Genomic DNA, 26,545 nt, shown 5'->3' on the forward strand with positions numbered 1-26,545 from the left:
CAGTCACCAGATTTCAATCCACCTCTGGGGTGTTGGGGGAAACAGGAGATTTGCATCATGGATTTCCAGCAGACAAATCTGCAGCAACTGTGTGATGCCATCATGTTCATATAAACCGAAATCTCTTAGGAATGTTTCCAGCACCTTGTAGAAAGTATGCTGTGAAGACAATTCTGAGGACAAAAGGTGGTCCAACCCAGTACTAGCAAGTGTACCTAATAAAGTGGCCAGAGAGTGTATTCTAGTATAAATTGCACCCATTTCCACCTCATCCAACACTACCTTTGTATCCTTTTCTTTATATTCCTCCCTTAGTGAGATGCTAGATTAGAGAACACAATTTATGCTACTGATCTGTGCCGTAAAGTAACCTTGAAGCAATATAGGGAGATATTTAAAAACTCTGCTATACAGAGCAGAGAAGGTAATCTTTTTCATTATGACTTTGTATTGATTGATCACTATATTTAGGGGTTACATGTCCTAGGAGAATTTATTGTCCACAATACATTTGGCTCATTCATATAAGCCAGTCCTGTAACCTCTATTTCCTAACCTTATGTCAATCACTGAACATTGCTTTTTGTATGTATTCAATGTATTACTGTTTGCATTGACACCAACAAGTATCTAGTTCAATGTTTAATGCCTAATGCAGCCTTTTATCATATTTGAGAAAGAATGCATTGGGCACCTAAAACGTTGCAGAGTCATGGAAAGATTTGCACCAGTTTCTATGTTTTGGACCCACTTCTGGTTTTGGTAAAAATACTGACCAAAATTTGCTCCAATTCTAAAAAAAAAGTAGAGTGTGTGAACTAAGCTCTACACAGCAAGGTTCTGGTAATTATATAAAGATACATATACATATTTTTTATACATCTGCCTTACATAGTGTAGGGTCACAGGTTAGCAGACAGGTCAGAGTTGGTGCAAGATACAAGTGTTTGTGCAAAGTGTAACATGATCATTAACTGGGCTCCATGTCTCATTACTTACCCGATTCATGATCATCCCACTAATCTCCAGAACAGACATATCTGCTTTCTTGCAGTCATTGCCCTCCCACACTATAGCACTGACTTTTTCAAGACCTGGATTAGAACTGTGTAGCCAAGGCAAATGACTCTATGAAAAAGAGAACAAGTTGAAATATATCACTTGTTTTCGATACAGTGGAAAGTACATAGAGTGGATAAAACAGTGGCAGCCTTATAGAGTCATACAAAGGAATAACCATGAAATAACAGCTGTTGGTTATAATATGTGTAAATATATCTAGACATTTTAATATTGTTGCTAATAAGGCCAAAACAGATAAGATAACATGGCAGACAAACAGGAAATAACATATGGAAATGTGTAGGATACATATTCTAAAGATGCACAGGCTAAATCTGCAACCTATTGTTCAATGTGTTTCTTTATTACCTTACAGAACAGTAAATTGACTTAGTACATAGACAGCAAGGCAAATCATTGGACCGAAATAGCAATTTACTGTTTCTCTTTACTGTTCTCCAATTACTATTAACTTAACAAGCCAAAACATGTCCATATCTAGCCAGTCTAGGCTCAAAGACAAAAGCACCCAGAAGTAGGTCTATAACAGATCGGATACAACACTGGAAGAATCGTCAAGCATGCCCATATTTTCATGAAGACTGGTCTAGTTAGACAATGGATGTTACAAAGTAGTGGACCGGGTACAGAACATGACAATCCTTAAAGGCATTCAGAAAGTCAGAAAGTACATAAATGAGACAACAGGGCATGTATTTTAGTAAACACTGGGAATTTTCTTTTGCTCAAAATGTAGAAAAGCCAGAATGCAAACTCAAGACTTGTAGATACCATTTGAACATTAAGTGATTATTACTTCTTGGCTACAACAAAACCTGGAAAAAGGTAAAATATAGAAGCACAGGCACAAAGAATTACAGCAGTCATTATTACGGAAGAAAGTCAGTCTACCTGGTGAAATGGATCATCTCTGAATTCCCTCTTCATACACGGGTTTCCATGGTTGGTGTCTACATCGGTCTCACTACTGCAGGAAGAGCGACACTCGGCACAGTGCAGTAGGTCTTCCCAAAGAACATCTTCTGTCTCAGACTCTGGCCGGGCGCTTTCAGAGTCTTGTCGAGAACTTGAGCAACGAGAACTACAACTGGTTCCTGATTTTTGAATGTCCTGAAAGGATATTGCCATTATCCAGCATTTGTGTAATACAACACTGCACATATATGTTAATAGATTATAGTCAATCTGTGAAAATGGAGGGGTTAATAATTTTAAGGAGCAATCTGGATTTCTTTCCAATTCTCCCTAATAGGGCAATCAAAAGAAAAACGCAAACAATCTAGAAGTCTGCATTCTATAAACAGAGTATTCCAGAAACAGTAGGTATGCCAGTTACCAGTTAACTAGAAATTATATGTTATAATTAAATGTATTCCCTCCTTGGGAATATGGAACCATGTATTTAAAAAATAGTTTGTATCAACTAATATAGAAAAATTAACTAAAGATTTATGTGTAAGAGAAATAGCTTGAAAAGCAGTGGAAATTAGAATAAAGACCCATACCAGAGAGGATACAACATAGATCAAGTTCCCAAATCCGTAATGCTGGGTTAACACACAAAATATGGAGGCAATTTTGCATCCATAGTATGGCCGCAAGTCCTGGCCTGACTATAGGTCTGATAACCCAAACTAAACCCCTCCAAAAGCACTAGAGATTTTTATTATTAAGCATGTAGATTGTAGGACCATATATTACATGAGTGGCAATAAATTACAAATTAAACAAACCAAGTGGGAAATTTCCAACAACCAATTATGTCTGAAATTGAATATAAAATAAACATATACCAGTGCTGAAAGGGTTAAAAAAAAATAGAGATACTATTATTGTTGAATGTTGATGTAATCTGCAGATAGTGGTAATAATCCTCAATGTGTTGATGGTCTAGATCAAAATAAAATGAATGTGTATAATGAGCTGTGGTGCCCAGGTATACCTACAAGTAGATCTACAATGTAAAGCACTTGCACAACGTTGTGCTTACCTCTATGTATGCATAGATGTGTAACCTGATGCGAGGTGGCAGTGTGTGGTAAAGAAGAGAGAGTAATATCCTGGATAAATAAATGAATGAATGAATGGGTTAAGTATAAAAGCACAAGAATGGAACTTGCAAGTTATTCGCTTGGTAAATAGTCCGTACCCCTTAAATATTGATGACAGTTTTAGTGCAGGGTAGTTGTAGATCTATCGGTGTGGTGCAATATGCTGCAGATTCACACCTTCAATAAATAAATAACTGTTCTGCTGATAGGCTTCCGCTCCAGCCCTAGTTTTGTAACATTTACACTGTAGTATAATCCTGGATATGTAGTTGCGGTATGATGCACTGCAGATCTGCACCTTAAAGTGCCTGGTGTGATGTTCTGCAGAGAGATTTCTGCTTTACTGGCCCAATAACATAGGAGAGAGGTGCATGCTATTCAATAAGTTGTGATTCCTTTTGCCTCCTTCCCTAAGCCTAGACCGTACCTTATCGGGGAGTATATTCCAGTTAGGTCGGCTGTATTCCGGTGTCCTTGGTGGTTAGGGACGGTCTGGGAGACTACCCCGGCCGATGGTGTCTCGACCAGAAGCGTTCCTGCAGCAACTGCTATGGGTCAGGTGAACACTGGTGAGTGATGTCACTACAGGTCACGATTGAGACCAGAAAACCTCCGCTGCATTTTGGAAAACCCCATTTCCTTCATGTGGGAGTGGCCCTCGGTCTCTAACCTGTCCATTTTAACTGCTGCTGATTAGCGTCACACCTGGAGGATTTTCCTGCTGAATTTCCATGTGTTTTTTTCCTGAAGATAAGAGTCTTATTTCTTCTTATTGGTGAAATATTATATGCCTACATAGCATAAGGTGACGGAGTTTTCTCCTTATTTTCAGTTTGTTCAGTGTCAGTTGCGGATTTTCATCTGGACGTTTTTTCATCCAACCATTAGCGTCAAAGATAATCAAATTGTAACTACCACCTTCCACAAACTGACAGACAGTAACTGTTTTATTCACAAGAACAGCTGTCCCTTACCTATGCGCAGCCAGTTTGTCCGACTCAGAAGAAACTGCACAAATGTGGAAAACTACCTGGAGGAAGCAGAAATGTTAAAGGAGAAATTTGAATGGGGTATTCCGCTGCTCAGCGTTTTGAACAAACTGTTCCGAACACTGCAGTTGGCGCTGGGAGCTTGTGACTTTATAGCACCACCCATCAATGCAATTCTATGGGAGGGGCATGACGGCTGTCACGCCCCCTCCCATAGACTTGCATTGAGGGGGTGGGGCGTGACATTGTGAGGGGGAAGGGCTATGAAGTCCCCGGCTCCAGCATTCGGAAACGCTGAGCAGCGGAGTACCCCTTTAAGGAAAAAGGATAATAGGAGACTCACTTAAATTTGGTAAAAAAATAAAGTTAAAGCTATGGACAAAAGGGATACACTAACACTGAAAAGGAAGGATAACAAGAAATTACCAAAAACAACAGGAAGAAATAAATATCCCCATTATTATGACCTATAGCCAGCAATGCAACATTGTGAAGGGATAATCAACAGTCACTGGGATAAACTAAAAATGAAAAAGTAAAAGGGGGTCTATTTTCTACAAATCCCAATTTATGTTTTTAAAAAAGCACAAAATATAGGAAAATATATAGCTCCTACCATAAGCAATCCAATAAAGAAAAAACCCAAGGATGATGCCCTATTGGGTGAAAAGAAAGGCTTCTTTCCTGCAAACAGTGCAATGGTTGTGTAGGTACCAATAATAAAACCCCCTATATTCTCTTTGACTCAAAGATAAGGAAATTGTAATTAAACACCACATCCACTGTAAATCTAAAGGCATCATTTATGTGATTAAGTGCCCATGTGAGAAGCTTTATGTGGGCAGAACAAAACACCTACTGAATAAGAGAATATTGTCATAATACAAAGAGGGGACACCAGGGACATCCCCTCTCTAAAGGAACAACACAACTGCAGCATAAAAAGGAGCCACTTTCCTAGGGATAGGAAAAGTGGAACCCCATTGGAGAGGAGGAGATTGCATCTCTCAAACGTCCAGGTCCGAAGCAAAATGGATATTTGGCCTAGGTACCCTGGTACCTAACGGTTTAAATATGGAATTTGAAGTTTATGGATTTTTGTAAAAAGAGATATCCTTACGAAGTATAAAACTATCCACTTTAAAAAGCTCTTTCTAATGTATAAGTCGGTTCCCCGCCTTTCTCCCTTCCTTTTTATAATTTAATTAAAAAAGAAAAAAAAAAATCAGATATTCCTCTCAGTGTGGAAAATCCGGACGAAAACAAGCGTAAGAAATGTACATTATGTTCCACAATGAAACACAATAAAAATCTAGGAATAAAACCAAAAAGTAGTTATCTACAAAAGAAATACTGGATTATGCTATAATGTTCCATTATAAAATATAAAAAATAAATAAAAAATAAGAGAAAAATGGCTCTTGGAATGTCCTGGTGAAAATTCTGTTAGGAAAATCCGCAACTGACACTGAACAAACAAGAAATAAGACTCTTATCTTCAGGAAAAAAAACACATGGAAATTCAGCAGGAAAATCCTCCAGGTGTGACGCTAATCAGCTGCAGTTAAAATGGACAGGTTAGAGACCGAGGGCCACTCCCACATGAAGGAAATGGGGTTTTCCAAAATGGAGCGGAGGTTTTCTGGTCTCAATCGTGACCTGTAGTGACATCACTCACCAGTGTTCACCTGACCCTTAGCAGTTGCTGCAGGAACGCTTCTGGTCGAGACACCATCGGCCGGGGTAGTCTCCCAGACCCTCCCTAACCACCAAGGACACCAGAATACAGCCGACCTAACTGGAATATACTCCCCGATAAGGTACGGTCTAGGCTTAGGGAAGGAGGCAAAAGGAATCACAACTTATTGAATAGCACGCACCTCTCTCCTATGTTATAGGGCCAGTAAAGCAGAAATCTCTCTGCAGAACATCACACCAGGCACTTTATTTGAGGTGCAAATCTGCAGTGCATCATACCGCAACTACATATCCAGAATTATACTACAGTATAAATTTTACAAAACTAGGGGAGCGGAAGCCTATCAGCAGAACATTGCACCAGGAAATGTATTGAAGGTACAAATCTGCAGCATATTGCACCGCAACAATAGATCTACAACTACCCTGCACTACAATTGTCATCAATATTTAAGGGGTACGGACTATTTACCAAGCGAATAACTTGCAAGTTCCATTCTTGAGCTTTTATACACTGCTCAAAAAAATAAAGAGAACACTTAAACAACACAACATGTAACTCCAAGTTAATCACACTTCTGTGAAATCACACTGTCCACTCAGGAAGCAACACTGATTGACAATAAATTTCACATGCTGTTGTGCAAATGGAACAGACAACAGGTGGAAATTATAGACAACTAGCATGACACCCCCAATAAAGGAGTGGTTCGGCAGGTGGTGACCACAGACCACTTCTCAGTTCCTATGCTTCCTGGCTGATGTTTTTTCACTTTTTAATGCTGGCGGTGCTTTCACTCTAGTGGTAGCATGAGATGGAGTCTACAACCCACACAAGTGGCTCAGGTAGTGCAGCTCATCCAGGATGGCACATCAATGCGAGCTGTGGCAAGAAGGTTTGCTGTCTGTCAGTGTAGTGTCCAGAACATGGAGGCGCTACCAGGAGACAGGCCAGTACATCAGGAGATGCGGAGGAGGCCAACAACCCAGCAGCAGGACCTCTACCTCTGCAAGGAGGAGCAATGCAAGAGCCCTGCAAAATGACCTCCAGCAGGCCACAAATGTGCATGTGTCCACTCAAACGGTCAGAAACTGACTCCATTAGGGTGGTTATGAGGGCCAGACGTCCACAGGTGGGGGTTGTGCTTACAGCCCAACACCATGCAGGACATTTGGCATTTGCCAGAGAACACCAAGATTGGCGAATTCGCCACTGGTGCCCTGTGCTCTTCACAGATTAAATCAGGTTCACATTGAGCACGTGAGAGAGTCTGGAGATACCGTGGAGAACGTTCTTCTGCCTGCAACATCCTCCAGCATGACCGATTTGGCGGTGGATAAGTAATGGTGTGGGGTGGCATTTCATTGGGGGAGGCCGGACTGCCATTAGGTACCGAGATGAGATCCTCAGACCCCTTGTGAGACCATATGCTGGTGCGGTAAATGCAAGAAAATGCTAGACCTTATGTGGCTGGAGTGTGTCTGTGGAGAGGAAGGCATTAATGCTATGGACTGACCCGTCTGTTCCCCAGACCTGAATCCGATTAAGCACATCTGGGACCTCATGTCTCGCTCCATCCGCCAATGCCACGTTGCACCACAGACTGTCCAGGAGTTGGTGGATGCTTTTGTCCAGGTCTGGGAGGACATCCCTCAGGAGACCATCCGCCACCTCATCAGGAGCATGCCCAGGCGTTGTAGGGAGGTCATGCGGGCACGTGGAGGCCACACACATTACTGAGCCTCATTCTGACTTGTTTTAAGGACATTACATCAAAGTTGGATCAGCCTGTAGTGTGGTTTTCCACTTTGATTTTGAGTGTGACTCCATAACCAGACCTCCATGGGTTGATAAATTTGATTTCCATTGATAATTTTTGTGTGATTTTGTGGTCAGCACATTCAACTATGTAAAGACAAAAGTATTTCATACGACAAGATAATTCATTCAGATCTAGGATGTGTTATCTTAGTGTTCCCTTTTTTTTTTTTTTTTTTTTTTTTTTTGAGCAGTGTACTTAACCCTTCCATTTAATTATTTATCCAGGATATCACGCTCTCTTTACCACACACTGCCACCTCGCATCAGGTTACACATCTATGCATACATAGAGGTAAGCACAACGTTGTGCAAGTGCTTTACATTGTAGATCTACTTGTAGGTATACCTGGGCACCACAGCTCATTATACACATTCATTTTATTGTTATCTAGACCATCGACATATTGAAAATTATTACCACTATCTGCAGATTACATCAACATTCAACAATAATGGCATGTCTATTTTTTAACCCTTTCAGCGCTGGTATGTTTATTTATTGATTTTACTAGTACTTCCGGTACACATCTATGGTAGACAGGGACCCATAGAATATACCCGGCAGCAGTAAGGGTACACAAAATCACAAACCTAGTGCAGTTTACACCCACAGACAAGGAAGCGCCAAGATCGTATATTTATTTATAGGAATATAAAATTATTTTGCTTCAGCAATTAAAGCCAAAAGATGCAAACATGATGCCATACCTCTCCGATGCCTGAAAGTTATGAACCTGAGTAAATGAAACAAAGGAGATATCTAACCTGGTATGATAGTTGCCTACCAAAATCACCAACAAAACAAGAATATATGTAATGCAGTAAAATACTACTCGACCTGAACCTAAGAGCACAAGCTCTATCTTGTAGTGCCGACCTGTGATACAGTACATTGGAGGCTTAAGAGAATTAACAGGCAAACACTCAGATTTATCCCACTGTGAACATCTATTACAGGCCCCACAAGACACCAGAAATACAGAGACACTTTAAACATCTTCAAAAGCCATTGTGAATCATTAATAAACCAAAACGAATAAAGTAATACAGTGCAGTGAACTAAGCCCTGTAAATTCTCTAGATCTGTAGCACAGGGGTAAGGGAAGGATATTCTACCTCAGTTGTATAATGCTTTTTGTAATGATGAGTCTTTCTGTTCCTAAGCATGCAGTCACCATGAGGACGATCCATACTACGACGTGCCGTGTATCCTGTGCTTGGGTCATCTTCACTGGAGACCTCATCTGAGATGTTAGCCGGCGACCTCTGCACATCCTGGATATAGATCATTTAGTGTGACTACATGAACATAATTCAAATATGAACACATTCAAATATAGTTGAAGTGTCAGTTTTTTCAGGTTAATTTGTCTAAATAACCAACAAATTTCAAAAAGGAGTAGTCTGGGTTTATGAATGTAAAATTACACATATAATACCTTCTGAGGTAGACTGTATGAGCTATTAGTATAGAAAACACAGGTAATAAAAGAAAATGCTATGGAACCAAAACTAGAACATAAGCAGGGAATAAAGTATATATTATGATTGGTAGAACAAGATTCTCTACATGCCTTTGCCCTGCTGAGACTTGTATTTTTGTACCATCTGGAAAGCATCCATTTCCTGTTTATTCACATTTCAGCAAACATAAGAAAGTGATATTACTGAAAGCAAAATATACATATTAAGACAAACTGGAAGTAGGATTTGGAAATTACCATTTTGGATTTATTGTACATAGTCTTAGATTGGATCTGATGTGTTCTGTTTGTTGCTGACGCCCACGTAGTCTCTTCACAATGGATAGATTCATTTTGCGGCTCATGCACTTGAACCCCATCCTCGCTGCTTTTCCCTGTTAATCTCCCCTCTAATGACACGTAACCATTGTCAGTTTCTGTAGATTTGTCGATGGAATTTTTGGCTTTCTTTGAACTGAAGTGAAAAAGTTCATAAAGTTCAGCATGAAATTCTGAAATCTACTAAAAATGTCAGTGGGTAGGTATAGTATTAAACATTGTCTATGATTATGCCTGTATACGAGATAGAAAACTGATAACGTAACGAATATAACATATCAAAGAAACATGTGACCATCACAGTACTGTGAAAGCTTCCAGGTTTTAAGTCATTGGTATATACTACTAATCTATGGTTTATAACCACTCACCTTTTACTGAATTGATACAAGGCATTCATATATCTGACACCTCATTCAGCACTGTGGAACCGATTGCCTACCATACATGGTGTCTAGAGTAGGTTCTCTGCAACATATGTTATGGTGGTGAGCATATGCCAACACCAGGTCTTTCATTACAGTAATAGTCACAGATGAATGACTCAAACACAAAATGCAAGATAACATCTTGCTCATAAAAACTCTGATAAAGTTTATTCACTTTGAAATGTGCAAATCTATGGGATCTATGAAAAGAGATATTCTGCACGGCATATTCAACTTAGTAAAAAGAGGAAGATACAGCAGAAAGAGTGATAGATGGTGTTCATAACTGGAACTGAAAATCTGTTAGAGGGTGGTCTTGTCAAAAGGGGTGAACTTTTGGAAAGGTTTCCCCGTATTAGCTTGCACTTTCCAACAGAAACTTATTATGTAAAACCCGATACTTATATAGTAGTTACATTTTATTGATTGCCTATACAGTTTAATAAGTGCAGAAATCTTTACCCTGTTCTATGAAGAATGAATCTCTCCTTATGGAGTCTTAAACGAATAGTCCGGTACAGACTATTCTTATTCTATCTTGCCCGGGCTACAAAAAAGTGAAAATAAACTTTAACTTACCTTCCTACCTTCCCCCGGAGCTCTGCTACAGCTGATCAGTTGGCCTGTCTTCTTCCTAAATCACTTAGCCCAGAAGGTCACACATCGCTTTAGCCTATCACCGGCCAAAGCGGGACATTGCTGCGGCCAGTGATGGGCTGAAGCGCCATGTGATGTTCTGGAATAAGGGAAGGAGGAAGAAGACAGCCTGGCAGACCGATTAGCTGTAGCGGAGCTCTGAGGGAACATAGGAAGGTAAGTGAAAGTTTATTTTCACTTTTTTTGCAGCCCGGGCAGGATAGAATAAGAATAGTCCATACCGGACTATTCCTTTAACTATGAATTCTCTAAAACTTGATCAGAATTTTTTGAGCACTCAAAACAACACACACAAATAAGCACACAAAGACTGACAGAAAAATAACACATAAGAGGTACACAATATCCCTTCTTCTGGCAAGCAGACTATTTGTGCATTTACAAGCAGAAGGAAATGAGATCTAAACCTGCCAACCATAAACTATGTATGAGGTGCAGTGCCAAACGCATTTCTGTTTCACAGCTACTTTAATTTTTAAACAGGTACAATTTCATGATCAAATGAATAAACAACCCAACTAATGTCTTCTGTTCCGACTTCACTAACACCCCTTCACCAAAAATGTTTTTCAGTCATTATAAATCAGATGGTTGTAGGGAATCTTTAATGTTTTAGTGTTTCAGGTAAATTGGGTTGACATTAATTTTAATCACAAAATTATAAAAAGATCATTTTTGACTGCAAATATTTGAAGTAGGGGCTTTACATGTAACCGTTATGGTGTAAATACGGCCAATGAACATCTGTCAAGTTACTTTGGCAGCTGTACATAAAATGACTGTTCATTTGCAATGTTTTAGGAAATTTTTGCTATGAAAATACCTATACATCTGTAAGTTTTTAACAGGCTTTTGAGTTATTGTAGTGAGAGTGCAAAGCTTGTATAAAATAGTGGATGTAAACTATAGTGCCAGAAAATTCCAGAGAAGGGATAATGCATCTCTCCAAGTAAACAAAGCTTGGAATAAATACAAACCCTGATAAAAAGAAAGCAGCATGCCAGATATCTCTGAAGACTGCGCCAATACTGTGAGAAGTGCTTGTACCGTAGTTCTGCAAAGTCCCCTCTTGTGTATTATCTGTGGTACTAGAGCCATCGCCTTCCCTATGAACTTCCAAATGTGCTGCTTTTCTTAATTTCCTTTAGCAGAAGAGATGAAAAAGTCGAAGGGCCTTCATCATTGACTTGCATTAGGGCAATGAAACAATGGTTGTAGCCAGGCTACATTTACTAATGTAGTATATATGAAAAGAAGAATCAATCATTTCCTGCCACCCTACATCAGCATTTTACCACCATTTGAACTCAAGACCCTAACCAAGAATTTGATTTAGTAGCTAATATTAAGAAAAGTGCATCATTCAAGTGAAAGTGATGTCAAAGAGACATCAAAAGACACAGGTATTTATACCACATAAGAAAAGTAGTCCAAACAAAGCAAGGTTTGGATTTAGTACAGTACTAGAAAACTACCACTGTACTGAAATTGGTTATAAGCTATTGATGGAAAATCTAAGCCACAATACACAGCTAGTCCTCCATTCATTAGTGGTGATAAATAAAACATTGTGTAATCAAACCTATTACACCAAAAAGCATTAAAGTGCATGTAACCTGATCAGTAGTCATTCACATGCTGCAAGAACTGATATACCAATGATGGTACATAGGATAAAAGGGATTGAACTTAGAAGGCTGGAAGCCTTGTCATTGTACCCCCCCCCCCCCCCCCCCCGACGAGCTATTTCTGTAGTATCTAATTTACATTGATGTCTGTTATTTTATTGTATTCGTATGTTATATTATTGCAAGAGATCCCACAATTTTATTTTGTTATTTATCATAAATTGGCACGTACAAGTTATTGGTTGGGCCATACACTCAAATTGTGAGTCTTTTTTTCCATGATACAAAAACACATTGCTGACTTAAATTGGTATTCCTATTTTTTTGTCTGATAGATGCAGGCTTAAGCACAAGTAACTCCACCTATTCGGAGAATGAGAGACTCCCAGAGTTATGTGAACATCCTAGCTCGCAATGATAAGTCATTGGAAGTTACGCCAAATGCATAGAACAGCACCTAAACGCCTATGGCTATTGTCAGCAGGGCAACGGGAGCTGGGGAGGGATCAATCTCGGGATGGGTGTGGGTTCTAGAGGTGGAACACACTTCTAAAAAGACAAAAATGTTAAGATGGTAAAACTCCTTTAACTAGCTTTTGGCTCAATCACTTTTTTTTTTGTTAAACATAAGAGTGTACACTATATAAAGAGTGGTGTTAGCAACGCTTGTGATTAATAGTATGTTGGATAAAAGTGATGCAAGATGATCCTACAATCTACAAAAAAACCTGATAAAGGCAATATAGTTAGGAAAAAAACATCAATATCTTGTTAACGCAGGGTAAATTATATTATAAGAGTATACCGCTTTTTCTTCAAAGAATGTGAAGTTAAACTTTGTAATGTGTTTGTATCATGAATGGCTAGGTCGGATTTGAGGAAGATTATGAGTTAATAGCAAATTCTACAACAAAAAAGAACACCACGGCAATAGAGAATATTTAATGTTGTGTGTTGAGTTATTTTGTGGGAACACAACATTAAAGTTTAAACCTTGACAGCAAAAGTGAGTACACCCCTAAGTGAAAATTTACAAATTGGGCCCAAGATGTAAATATTTTGTGTGTTCAACATTATTTTCTAGCACTGCATTAGGCTTCACTTCCCCACCTTTCATTTGAGGGTGCCCTATAGATGCTCAATAGGGTTTAAGTCTGGAGACATGCTTGGCCAGTCCAGTTCCCTTTACCCTCAGCTTCTTTAATAAGGCAGCAATCGACTCGGAGGTGTGTTTGGTGTTATCATCATGGTGAAATATTGCATGAAGTCATGAGGGGCCGGAGCAGTGACATCACGATACTCCGCCCCCTGCACCGCCTGTCATCAGCCACAGAGTGATCCTCGCTCTGTGCAGCTGAAAAATGGGGGTACTGCAGGAGAGGTCTCCAGCAGCAGGATCCCCGCAATCTAACATCTTATGCCCTATTCTTTTGATAGGGGATAAGATGTTTAGCGCCGGAGTGCCCCTTTAACGATTCAGATGACCAAAGGAAGGGAAAATTGCTAATTGGGCCCCAATTTTGGACATCCATTTAGGGGTGTTCTCACTTTTGTTGCCAAGAATTAGAGATTAATGGCTGTGTCTTAAGATATTCTTAGGGGACAGCAGCGTTAAACACTGTTATACAGACTGTGCACTCACTACTTTATATTGTAGCAGAGTGTCATTTCTTCAGTGTCTCCTTATAAAAAGAAGTAATCAAATATTAACAAAAATGTAAGGGGTGTACTCTGTAGATGACTTGCAAACCAAACATTTTTTATCTGCTAAGAGTTGCTCATTCATCTTACAATGGAATTTGTTGTTATGAGCTCCAGGTAGAATACAGACCTATCTTGCACTGTACAGATAGAGAAGACGATTTAAAGCTTTAGATGCCTTACATGTGTTTCTATACATTTTAAATACATTGACATATTAGTCATAGGGTAACCAAAAAGTTACTGTTATAAAGTTTTGAACTCCAGCCTCATCTATCCCACATAATACAAAATAAAAAGGATAATAGTGTGAAAGCTTATAAACTCCATCTTATTAACCATGTTTATGAAACTATATATTTTTCATATCTCGTCAGTTAGGGTTATGCAGCAACCACATCTAGATTGGGAAAAGCAAAAGAGAACCATTATTTAACCCTTTGAATGCCCTACGATTCCAGTTATGATTCAGCTAATTATTTCTAACATTTAGTAAAGACAATTGCATTCATATTCCCAGAAAATATACTGCAAGATCCTAAACATTGATGCCTTCATCCACATAGCATCCAAAGGGTTAAAAGGACAGTTGCCACACTAAAATCCATTAGTAAAGAAAACCAGTTCATGCATGAAGAAAACACACATTAAATAGAACCAGTGGCCTCTCCTGTCATGTCTGGTTATGTGAAATAACAATTCTAGAACATGGTTTTTCTCTTTGCTCTGTGTTGTGGCATTCCTCTGTTATTCCTCCTTGAAATTTATGAAAAAATTGACAACAGGATGTTACTATTCTCCTTATGAAAGGGGCGGTATTACTACACAGTCCAGCATTATCAGCACAGAATGGACACTGTAATGGGACACCTCCCCAACGGGTAACACCCAGTTTTCAATTTATGCACATATTTTTACGAGGCATACAAAGAAGGATAACACAGTTATTCTATAAAATACTACAGAATTGTTACTTAATTATAAAAACAGTTATTTACCACAACAGATATACCAGGAGAGCGGAGCATAAATATTTACAACTGCATTCGGTCTTTTTCCCTTTACCTTCTCCTTTTTCCGCCTATGACTGGAGGTGATTTAACTGTCCGTGTTGATACAATCTGACAATGAACTGTTCCAAGTAGCAGCATTAACCATATTGGCCCAATAACTTCAGTAAGTGGTACACAGTGAGGCCCAGGTGATATGATAAATAATACTACAGAGGCAACTGCAAAACATAAACAAAAATATATGTAAAATGAGTGCACTTCAAACACATCTAAATAGAGAGCATCAACATTTTAAAATATATTTGAATGTTGTCATAATGAGTGATCCAAATTGGGAAATGTCCAACAAGTCTCATGATGACAAATTATGACTTTTTAATAGAGATTATTAATGGCTAGCGTGAGGTAAACTACAGAATGTGGCTAGAATCAGTTAAAGTGAATATCGATAAGGATAGGTACACTGGGGACAATGAATTATTATAAGCACCCTGGGGCCAATGAATTATTATAAGCACCCTGGGGCCAATGAATTATTATAAGCACCCTGGGGCCAATGAATTATTATAAGCACCCTGGGGCCAATGAATTATTATAAGCACACTGGGGCCAATGAATTATTATAAGCACACTGGGGCCAATGAATTATTATAAACACCCTGGGGCCAATGAATTATTATAAGCACCCTGGGGCCAATGAATTATTATAAGCACCCTGGGGCCAATGAATTATTATAAGCACCCTGGGGCCAATGAATTATTATAAGCACACTGGGGCCAATGAATTATTATAAGCACACTGGGGCCAATGAATTATTATAAGCACACTGGGGCCAATGAATTATTATAAGCACACTGGGACCAATTAATTATTATAAGCACACTGGGGCCAATGAATTATTATAAGCACACTGGGGCCAATGAATTATTATAAGCACACTGGGGCCAATGAATTATTATAAGCACACTGGGGCCAATGAATTATTATAAGCACACTGGGGCCAATGAATTATTATAAGCACACTGGGACCAATTAATTATTATAAGCACACTGGGGCCAATGAATTATTATAAGCACACTGGGACCAATTAATTATTATAAGCACACTGGGGCCAATGAATTATTAGAAGCACACTGGGGCCAATGAATTATTAGAAGCACACTGGGACCAATTAATTATTATAAGCACACTGGGACCAATTAATTATTATAAGCACACTGGGGCCAATGAATTATTAGAAGCACACTGGGGCCAATGAATTATTAGAAGCACACTGGGACCAATTAATTATTATAAGCACACTGGGACCAATTAATTATTATAAGCACACTGGGGCCAATGAATTATTAGAAGCACACTGGGGCCAATGAATTATTAGAAGCACACTGGGGCCAATGAATTATTAGAAGCACACTTTTGGGGGGTCAAAGTAGTTTAAAAACCCAGCTGGGAGCTATGAATGGTTCCTCGGTGCCGGCCAAAATTAGAGTTTACACAGTAGTATATACATCGCAGGGTTGCAGAGCATGCCGCCTGCTTCTCTGCTTTATAACTGCTGATCGCATGGGGTATCAGAAGTGAGACCAGGTGCGATCAATCCCTTATCCCCTGTACTACTACCCCCAACATGGAACAGACTGTACAATGATGGGGGTAGTAGTACAAACACTAAGGTAGCCTCCCCAGCCGCCGGCAGCTGGAACTACTACTCCCATCATGGAAAGGAATCTGTTCCATGATGGGAGTAGTAGTAGTCCCTCAGCACTGCAGGAGTCTGCTGATGTCACCTCTTCTGAGCATGCTCAGAAGTAATAACAGTTCAGAACCGGATATTATAAACTGGAGACAAACGGATGACATTAAAAGGCTCATCCATTTGCCATAGACTTCAATATTAAATTTATAATATCCGTTTCTATTCCGTTATTTTTGACGAGAAAAAAATACTGCATGCACAGTCTTTTCTCCCGTCAAAAAAATTCCCGTTTCTATATTCGCACAACATTTATGGAAGGACGTGCACAACTTTTGTCAATTTTGATCAAGAGTGTAAATTATACAGGCAGTGTAAAGAGGTGGATCTGTGTCTACAATAGACACCCAATGATAAATGTCCCCCAATGTCTGTATTCATCTTAAAAGACTGAATAGAACCACTGCAAGTGTCCAGGAGAAGACCATACAGAGTTGTAGAAGCAGTATGTGCTGTGCCAGAATCTCTGTGTTTCCTGATCACTTGGGTATCATATTTTACACATGAATAAACATGTAGGAACTGCTCTGTCAGGACTAAGCTACACCATCAATGCTACACACTGAAGCAGCCACCCCTTCTATGCGGACAGATTAATCCCCCGTAAGTCCTGCCTCCGCGTACTACTACTATCTGGCTAGGGTTTGAGAGTGTGTTTCAAGGCTGTCCCTGATAAGACTGTAGTGCAGTGTCTGGCACAGTAAGGGGGTATAGTGCGGCTGGCACAATGAGGAGATATTCTGGCGTTAATACATTACTGCGTCTGTACCATAGCAACTGAACATTACCCCCAGGATAGATAAAGTAAAAAAAAAAAAAAATTCCTCTTTTCATGCTTATAATTGCTGGTGCGTATTAATGTCCATAAACACAGTATTTGTATATGATAGATATAGATTTCCCAAAAGCAACGCTATTGTGATCTTGTGTATGAAAGAAAAAAAATAAAATAAAGAGAGGTATAATATTTTAATCTAAAAGCAGGGGTGAATTCATCAAGGCAGCTATTTTAATTTGTAGCCTCAATAAATATGAAGCATACATGCAGTCTAAAAATAAGTAACCATGGAAACAGATACCAGCAAGGGAATGCAAATAAAAGCTACTCATACGCTTGCAGAAAGGTCACATACTAGTAACTTGATTGCACCATAAATAATATCATGTGCTTTCATTTAATGCAGCACAAGTCACCATACGCCTGCGAATCAATAGTCCGCTGTGCCAACCAAGAGGTGCAGGAGGCAAAGGAATGCCCTACTGAAAACACACATACAGGTATGAAAGTAAAATCACAGACAATCCCCTAAATGATAACCCATAATAAATGCCACTGTCAATATATTATGATAAACCATAATGCTCAATGGAGAAAAAAAGAATCCCACACAAATTACAGAAAAATGGAAATTTTGAAAACAAGGAAAAAGTGATGCACAAAATAGAGTATAACAAAGTTGCAGAGATTTTTATAATGCAATGAAAAAAAAATTACTAAAAAAGGAAATAAACCATGGTAGGCTATGGTTTGGGTACAGGGAAAAAAAAACAGACAAAAACGGACACAACCAGACGCATTGTTTGGCAAATGAAGGTTTTCAATGAAGAGTCAATACATATGGTTTTCAAACAGTTCCATACGGTTTTCAAGTTGAAAACGTATACGGGAACTGTATTGCAAAAATGCGTTGTGAATCCAGCCAGACAGTAGATTTCTATCTGGTTACATTTCTTTCCCCACAAAACAATAAAATTTTTTACTAACTGCACAAACATAAAAAGGATGCAGTTATGAACCCAATGACATCTGTTTACTGATCACCACAGGGGAGAGCTCTGTAAACTGATGCTGCATGCTACCATGACAAACTGCGCACAGAAATACCTTAGCATTTAAATGAGCTCTATTTACTTGTATCCGAAGGCAGATAACATGGGATACAGCACCTGAGTTTTCTATAAATGCTGGCAACAGAACTCTATCTGTGACTGATTCAGAAGACAGTGAGTCAGCTATGAGTCACTGTCTGGAGCACTGCTTATTTTCCAAATACAAACACAATAAAGACGACAACAGTATAAACAGCAATTTCTTTATTTAAAAAAATAAAATAAAGGAAACAGACTACGCTTGGTTCATTAAAGGGGTACTCCGGTGAAAAACTATTTTATTTAAATCAACTGGTGCCAGTAAGTTAACCCCTTAAGGACGCAGGGTTTTTCTGTTTTTGCATTTTCATTTTTTCCTCATCACCCTCTAAAAATCATAACTCTTTCAATTTTGCACCTAAAATTCCATAGTATGGCTTATTTTTTGCACCACCAGTTTTACTTTGCAGTGACATTAGTCATTCTACCAAAATATCTACGGAAGCGAAAAAAAACTCATTGTGCGACAAAATTGACAACGATCGGTGCCGTACGCTATTAGCCCAGGGTCCCGGCTTTCATTAGCCGCTGGGACCAACCCGGTATGATGTGGGGTCAGGCGTGACCCCGCGTTACATATCGGGACCGGGCACACAGGTACGCCCTGCATCCTTAAGAGGTTAAACAGATTTGTAAATTACCTATATTTAAAAATCTTAATCCTTCCAGTACTTAGCTGCTGTATGCCCCAGAAGTAAGGCCAAATGAAAAATTACAGTTTTTATTTTCACGGACTACTGTTCCAAAAATCTGTCAGACACCTGTTACGCCGAGCGCTCCGGGTCCCTGCTCCTCCCCGGAGCGCTCGTGGCGTTCTCCTCTCTGCAGCGCCCCGGTCAGACCAGCTGACCGGGAGCGCTGCACTGACATTCACGATGGGGATGCGATTCGCATAGCGGGACGCGCCCGCTTGCGAATCGCATCCCAAGCCACTTACCCGTCCCGGACCCCTGCTGTCATGTTCTGGCGCGCGGCTCCGCTCTCTAGGGCGCGGGCGCGCCAGCTCTCTAGGATTTAAAGGGCCAGTTCACCAGTGATTGGTGCCTGGCCCAATCAGTCTAATTAGCTTCCACCTGCTCCCTGTCCATATAACCTCACTTCCCCTTCCCTTCCTTGACGGATCTTGTTGCCTTGTGCCAGAGAAAGCGTTTAGTGTTGTCCAAAGCCTGTGTTCCAGACCTCCTGCTATTGCTATTGACTACGAACCTTGCCGCCTGCCCCGACCTTCTGCTACGTCTGACCTTGCCTCTGCCTAGTCCTTCTGTCCCACGCCTTCTCAGCAGTCAGCGAGGTTGAACCATTGCCGGTGGATACGACCTGGTTGCTACCGCCGCAGCAAGACCATCCCGCTTTGCGGCGGGCTCTGGTGAAAACCAGTAGCAACCTAGAACCGGTCCACCGACACGGTCGAAGCCAATCCCTCGCTGACAGAGGATCCACATCCAGCTAGCCGAATCCTAACAACACCTGTGGGGCGTAAATGCTCACTGTACCCCTTTATTACATTACGTGAAGGGTGTAGTTTCCAAAATGGGGTCACGTGTGTGTGTGTGTGTGGGGGGGGGGGGGGGGGGGGGGGCGTACATTGTTCTGGCAATATGGGGGCTTCATAAAAAACACGTGGCCTTCAATTCCGGACAAATTTTCTCTCCAAAATCCCAATGGCGCTCCTTCTCTTCTGAGCATTGTAGTGCACCCACAGAGCACTTTACATCCACATATGGGGTATGTTCTTACTCAGAAGAAACATTACAAATTTTTGGGGGCTTTTTTCCTATTTTCCCAGCATTTTAGTGGAAAAAAAAATTCTTCATTTTTCCATCCAACTTTGAAGAATTTTCATTAAACACCTGTGGGGTGTTAAGGCTCACTATACCCCTTGTTACAATCCATGAGGGGTGTAGTTTCCAAAATGGGGTCACACGTGGGTATTTCTTTTTTTGCATTTATGTCAGAACCGCTGTCAAATCAGCCACCCTTTGTAAATCACCAATTTAGGCCTCACATATGCATAGTGCGCTCTCACGTAAAATGATCTGCGGGCGAACTACAATGCTCAGAAGAGAAGGAGTCACATTTGGCTTTTGGAAAGCAAATTTGGCTGAAATTTTTTTTTGAGGGGGGGGGGGGAATGTCGCATTTAGGAAGCCCATATGGTGACAAATTTTGGGGGTCTTATTTTCCTTTTATTGCTTGTGAAAATAAAAAGTATTACAGTGTTAGTGTAAAATCTTTTATTTTTTTTTACACTAACAGGCTGGTGTAGCCCCCAACTTTTTCTTTTCATAAGGGGTAAAAGGAGAAAAAGACCCCCAAAATTTGTAGTATCATTTCTCCCGAGTACGGAAATACCCCATATGTGGCCCTAAACTTTTTCCTTAAATATGACAGGGCTCCGAAGTGAGAGAGCGCCATGTGCATTTGAGGACTAAATTAGGGATTGCATAGGGGTGGACAGTGGGAATCACTGGTGTAGAACACCTCTAACAGGGTGCCTCCAGCTGTTGCTAAACTCCCAGCATGCCTGGACAGTCAGTGGCTGTCCGGAAATGCTGGGAGTTGTTTTGCAACAGCTGGAGGCTCAGTTTTGTTGGGGGGGGGGGGGCAGTGTAATGGGGTGTATATGTAGTGTTTCACCCTTTATTTTGTGTTAGTGTAGTGTTTTTAGGGTACATTCGCACTGGCGTGTTACGGCGAGTTTCCCGCTAGGAGTTTGTGCCGTGGCAAAAAATTTGCCGGAGCTCAAACTTGAAGCAGGAATCTCACTGTAAACCCGCCCGTGTGAATGTACCTTTACATTCACTAGGGGGGAGGGGGGGGGAAACCTCCAGCTGTTTCAAAACTACAGGAAATGAGCAGTAAAAAAAAGGAGCGTTTTTTCGTAATGCTCCGAAGAAACCTCAAGGCAGGAAACAATTTAGGCCATCTCCTCAACATAGAAGATACTTTGGGCAGAGGAATAGACAAAGACAGGCTCGTAATCAAGCCACATCTTTAAAGAAAAAGTCTCCTCCAGGTGGAGACAAATCAAAGGGCTTTTGACACAAACCTCACGGTCCCCAAAGTTGGTGCCAGGCTCTCTCTGTATTCCTCAGTCTGGTCTCTAACATCCTCCGACTTGTGGGTGACATCTGTAATCTCGAGAGGTTATGCCTTGGAGCTGAAAGGGCTTCCTCCAGACAGCTTCCTTAACAGAGGAAACGCTCATGTAAATTCTTGAGTTCATCCAAAAAGGCACCCTAGAGCCAGTTCCATTCGGGCAAACAGGACTCAGAGTTTACTCCAGGGTCTTTGCTGTACCAAAAAAGGAGGGCCCTTGGAGACTGGTTATAGATCTTTCAGCCCCGAATACATTCATAGTCAGAAGAAGATTCAAGATTGAGTCAATCCGGTGGGTTGTGGCAGTTCTGGAGCAAAACTATCTCATGGCCACAATCGACTTAAGAGATGCCTATCTTCAAATACCCATCCTCAAATCTCACCGGAGGTTCCTCAAAGTAGCTCTCCTTATGGATCACCAAGTCAGACATTTCCAATTTACGTGCCTCCCGTTTGGACTATCATCCGCTCCAAGGGTGTTCACGAAGGTAACAGTGGTCCTAGCGGCACTTCTGAGACTGAAAGGAGTGAACATCATCCCGTATTTAGAGGACTGGCTGATTCTGGCTCACTCCAGGGATCTTTTACTGCATCATATCCAGATCACGATCGCAGTGTTGGAAGAACATTGATTTCTAGTGAACTATCAGAAATCTCGTCTCACTCAGACATCTCTTGGCAAGTTTCTGGGGTTCAGGATCGATTTATCTGCCATGAGGCCGTTTCTCTCGTAGGACAGGATCCAGAAGCTTGTTTCAGAGGTTGTCAGACTAATCAACAGCACAGAGATGACGGTTCTGTCGGCTATGAGTGTGCTAGGCCGGATGACGTCCTCACGGAATGCGGTTCCATGGGGAAGAGCTCACATGAGATCTCTACAACTGGACATCTTAGCCAAATGGAACAGGAGGTCTTGGCCGGACAAGGTGGGTACAGGAAGATCTTTGTCTTTTGTCCCGCAGGTTCTCCTTACCACAGGTGCCTCTGCTAGCGGTTGGGGAGTGCATTTGGGCAACGATTGGGTCCAAAAAAGAAGGTCAAGGTCCGAAGCGTCAAGGTCCTCCAATCGAAGGGATCTTAGAGCGGTACGTCTAGCCTTGTCTCACTTTGTTTCTCTGTTACAGGATCACAAGGTCCTGATTCAGTCAGACAACCTCCTGACTGTGTTCTAAACAAGCAACGAGATCGGCCCAAATGATGGAAGAGTGCAATCTTCTTATGTCTTGGGCAGAGGACCACCTCATCGACTTGCATGCAGTTCATATTCGGGGTTCTTTGAATCACTGTGCCAACTTTCTCAGCAGGAAGGAGGTCAATCCAGGGGAGTGGAGCTTAAACGAATCAGTCTTTCAGCAAGTAGTCCAGAAATTTGGTGGGCTAGAGATGGATGTTAGGGCAATCAGGGCCAATCAGAAGCTTCCTCGCTTTTGCTCCATTTATCAGAGGGACCACCTGGACCATCTTGCCGACCTGTCTTTTTCCTGGAACAACAAGTTTCTCTGTGTTCCCGCCTTTCCCGATGATCCCTTGGATGCTTCTCAAGATCAAGCAAGAAAAGGCCAAAGTACTAGCAATTCTTCCATTTTGGCAAAGAAGGGATTGGTTCCAGCTCGCATTAAGGTTTTCGAGAGGCTCATTGGGAACTACAAGCCCAACCAGACCTGCTTCTTCAGGAAGGTCTGTATCACCCTGCCCTCAACAAATTGAGACTCTCAGCCTGGCTCCTGAGAGGCTAACCCTTGCTTCCCAAGGCCTATCAGAAGACCTCATTGACTTACTATTTGCCTCAAGGAAACCTTCTGCACTTAAAAGTTTATTCTAGAGTGGTCAAAATCTTACAAGCCTGATTTACAGAACATCATATCACCAATCCAAACACTTCAGTTTCTCAAGGAGGGCTATCTGGGTACAGTTTTCAGCGATCAATGCTTTTCTTCAAGGTTCGCTTTCCAACAATCCATTAGTAAAAAGTTTTTTTCAGACCTACGGTAAGTCCACCTGTTCCTTTATGGGACCTACCATCAGTTCTGAAATCCCTGACTTAGCATCCTTTCGAGCCTATTGAGGGATCAGATTTTCTTTCATGGAAAGTTCTTTTTCTTGTGGCCATTACCTCAGCGAAAAGGGTTTCGGAACGTCAGTCATGGTCTATCCAGACTCCGTATTTAAGAATACTTTAGGACTGTTTAGTGCTACGCCTGGATAGGTCTGTTCTGTAGAAAATCTAAATCAGGAGATAGGTCTTCCGGATTTTTTTCCTTAACCTGAAAGTGATCTTCAGTCTTCTTTACATACATTGGACATCAAAAGAGCAGCATTAGGTTACATCCATAAAACCCAATCCTTCAGGCTGTCTAACGCCCTTTTTCTTCAGTTTGTGGGTCCTAATAAGGGAAAGCCAGCATCTATGGCATCGCTTTCAAGATGGATTAAAGATGTGATTTATTTCTGCTATTCTGCTTTGGGTAAAGAATGCCCTATCCAAGTGCATGCCCACTCGACCAGAGCCATGTCCACTTCCTGGGCGAATTTAGCGCAAGTATCAGATCAGATCTGCCGAGCAGCGACATGGTCATCCTCAGACACCTTCGTCCATCACTACAAACTGGATCTCATTGCAAGGAGGCATCCTTTAGCAGACAAGTGCTGGGAATGGCTACGTCTTGACCCCCCCCCCCCCCCCCCCACACTCTTTAGTTGATATTGCTTTTTATATCCCTTTGTGTGCTGCCGAGGGACAAAATGGAAGGTTTAAATTTACTTACCAAAATTTTTTTCTTTACATGAGTCCCGAGGCAGCACAAATTTCCCACAATATTAAATTGTTCATTGCTGCATACAACACAGTGTGTCTTTGGTTTTTTGGGGGTTTCTACCCTAGGGGAGGGTCAGTATCCAGGTGTATCTCATGTCTGATTGATTAATTAATGAGTCACATTCTTCTGTCCAGTTGGAAAAGGAAAGATGTTAACCCTTTGTGTACTGCCTTGGGACTCCTGGAAAGAAAACATTTCTGTAGGTAAATTTAAAAGGTTATTTCTAAGGATTTATTTATTTGACTATGCTACAGGGGCTGTAAAGTTAGTGTAGTTCATAATATAGTGTCTGTACCTGTGTATGAAGGTTTTCTATCAATTCTTATGTGATTTTTTCACCCCAATATTTATTTTTAACAGCATTCAAAATGACTTGTCTCAGATTTTTCCGAGTTTGCAATGCGGCCGAGACCTGACCTCACTAGTCAGCTGATGACAGGGAGCATGTCTTCTTCAATGGGTGGAGCGATTGCTTGGTAGGAGAGGGATCAATCTGCAACTAATGCAACAGCTGTAGGCACTCTGAAAACCACAGGTCTTTTGCATGGATGCAGCTCATTTATGTTTCAATGGATGGGGTGGCTGATGTGTAGGAGGGAGGAAAAAAAACTCAAAACAGGAAATACCAGTTCACAAAAAGCTAGCCACAATGTTATGGTGGACTCACAACATAGCCATTTAGCCCTAAGACAAGCACAGATCATTCCTAAGTATGTCCATTACTGTTTGCCAGGTACATACTAAAATCACCTTATGGTGGATAACCCCTTTAAACTTTTTTCACAGGAGTACACCTTTAAATTGTTATGTGTCAGCATACATTTCTGCTACTATGCCAGTGCCCTGTATACCCCACCTGCAAGAGGGTTTTTCCAGGGAATTTTTTAAAAAGTTTAGTATATGCCTCCACCTGCTTTAAAGCAATAAGAGTAATGATGACAAATCAGAACAAAAATTGAAAAAACTAAAACAAATTAACGCACACTTCCCTCCCCCTCTGCTGTCCTAGCTGTGCTCTTTCTGCCAGCTTCGGATGACATGCCCCTATCACAGAGCTAAGAAGGGAGCAGGATAGGACCAGAGCAGAGACTGTAAGATCTGACAGCTGCAGCAACAGGGGAGCAGGGGAATTACGCCAGCTTTTAGTGTTTTAATGCAGGGGGAGGCAATACTAACGTATTTACATTTCTTTGAAAAACCCCTTTAGGCTCTATTTACATGCGCAGGATTTGATGCTTCAGATTTCAATGTTAATTGATTGTTTCAAATCTTGCGTATCAAATATGCACAGGATCCTGTACGTGTGAATACACCCTAAGGCTAAGTTTCTACTTTGGTTTTTTTTCTGGCAGTTTTTTTAAAAAACTGCAACTGCAGTTTTTGAGCCAAAGCCAGAAGTGTATAAAAAAAAAAAGTAGGACATATAAAGGAAGGACTTACAATTCTCCCTTATGGATCCATTTCTTCAAATCTGCAGTGGCAGTATACCAAAAACTGCCAGATAAAAAACCAAGTGGAAACTTAGGTTAAAGGAAATTTATCATCATGACCTGCATAGACCCTTACAGGGGCTTTGCCTCTATAAACGTGGTTTACGTGCTGGGACCTCCTTTGGAAGGGAACTCCCAAAGCTGCATATGAATGGAGCTAAGGAAAAGCCCTATAAAACTACTATTTGTTTTACATAAATGCATAAGGTTCTTTCACCAGGCATTTTGATTTTAGTTTAGTATTTAAATCGTAGTCAAAAATGTTACAACGATCAACAGAAGCCTGCAGTTCAAATCTTTTCATCAAATAGAAACCTATGCATCATAGTGAACAGAGCATTAACTTATAATATTTTGTTTATTTAATACAACATTTACACAAGGCATCATATCTTTGCTTGTAAAGGCTTCATAAGTAATCATAACTAAACTAAATAAATATTGTCTGTATCATTATCTGTATAATTTCTGCTTGAGCACAAGGAATTCTACTGGAGAGAAGGACCCAAGTACATTAATAATGTGTTTCCAAAGTGACGTGGTACTTCTTTAAAGCACAAGGACATGGTGAAGGTTTTTCCTGT

The 26,545-nt window shown here is 40.7% G+C and overlaps 1 protein-coding gene across 18 annotated transcripts in view; it reads right to left on the reverse strand.

Moving 5' to 3' along the window:
* Positions 1-26,545, reverse strand: part of PHTF2 (putative homeodomain transcription factor 2) — a 131,591-nt gene that overhangs the window by 18,371 nt on the left and 86,675 nt on the right. For 17 of the 18 annotated variants that reach the window (XM_056573447.1, XM_056573442.1, XM_056573455.1 and 14 more), the window contains 6 exons: positions 14,925-15,090; positions 11,508-11,672; positions 9,365-9,581; positions 8,760-8,918; positions 1,975-2,193; positions 1,000-1,128 (listed from right to left, as the gene is read on the reverse strand). In XM_056573447.1, the coding sequence (XP_056429422.1) occupies positions 1,000-1,128; positions 1,975-2,193; positions 8,760-8,918; positions 9,365-9,581; positions 11,508-11,672; positions 14,925-15,090 (1,055 nt within the window). The remainder of the gene's footprint in view (positions 1-999; positions 1,129-1,974; positions 2,194-8,759; positions 8,919-9,364; positions 9,582-11,507; positions 11,673-14,924; positions 15,091-26,545) is intronic. The other variant, XM_056573453.1, reaches the window with a different exon arrangement.

The sequence above is a fragment of the Hyla sarda genome, chromosome 4 (assembly GCF_029499605.1).
Source record: "Hyla sarda isolate aHylSar1 chromosome 4, aHylSar1.hap1, whole genome shotgun sequence".
NCBI classification, from domain to species: Eukaryota; Metazoa; Chordata; class Amphibia; order Anura; family Hylidae; genus Hyla; species Hyla sarda.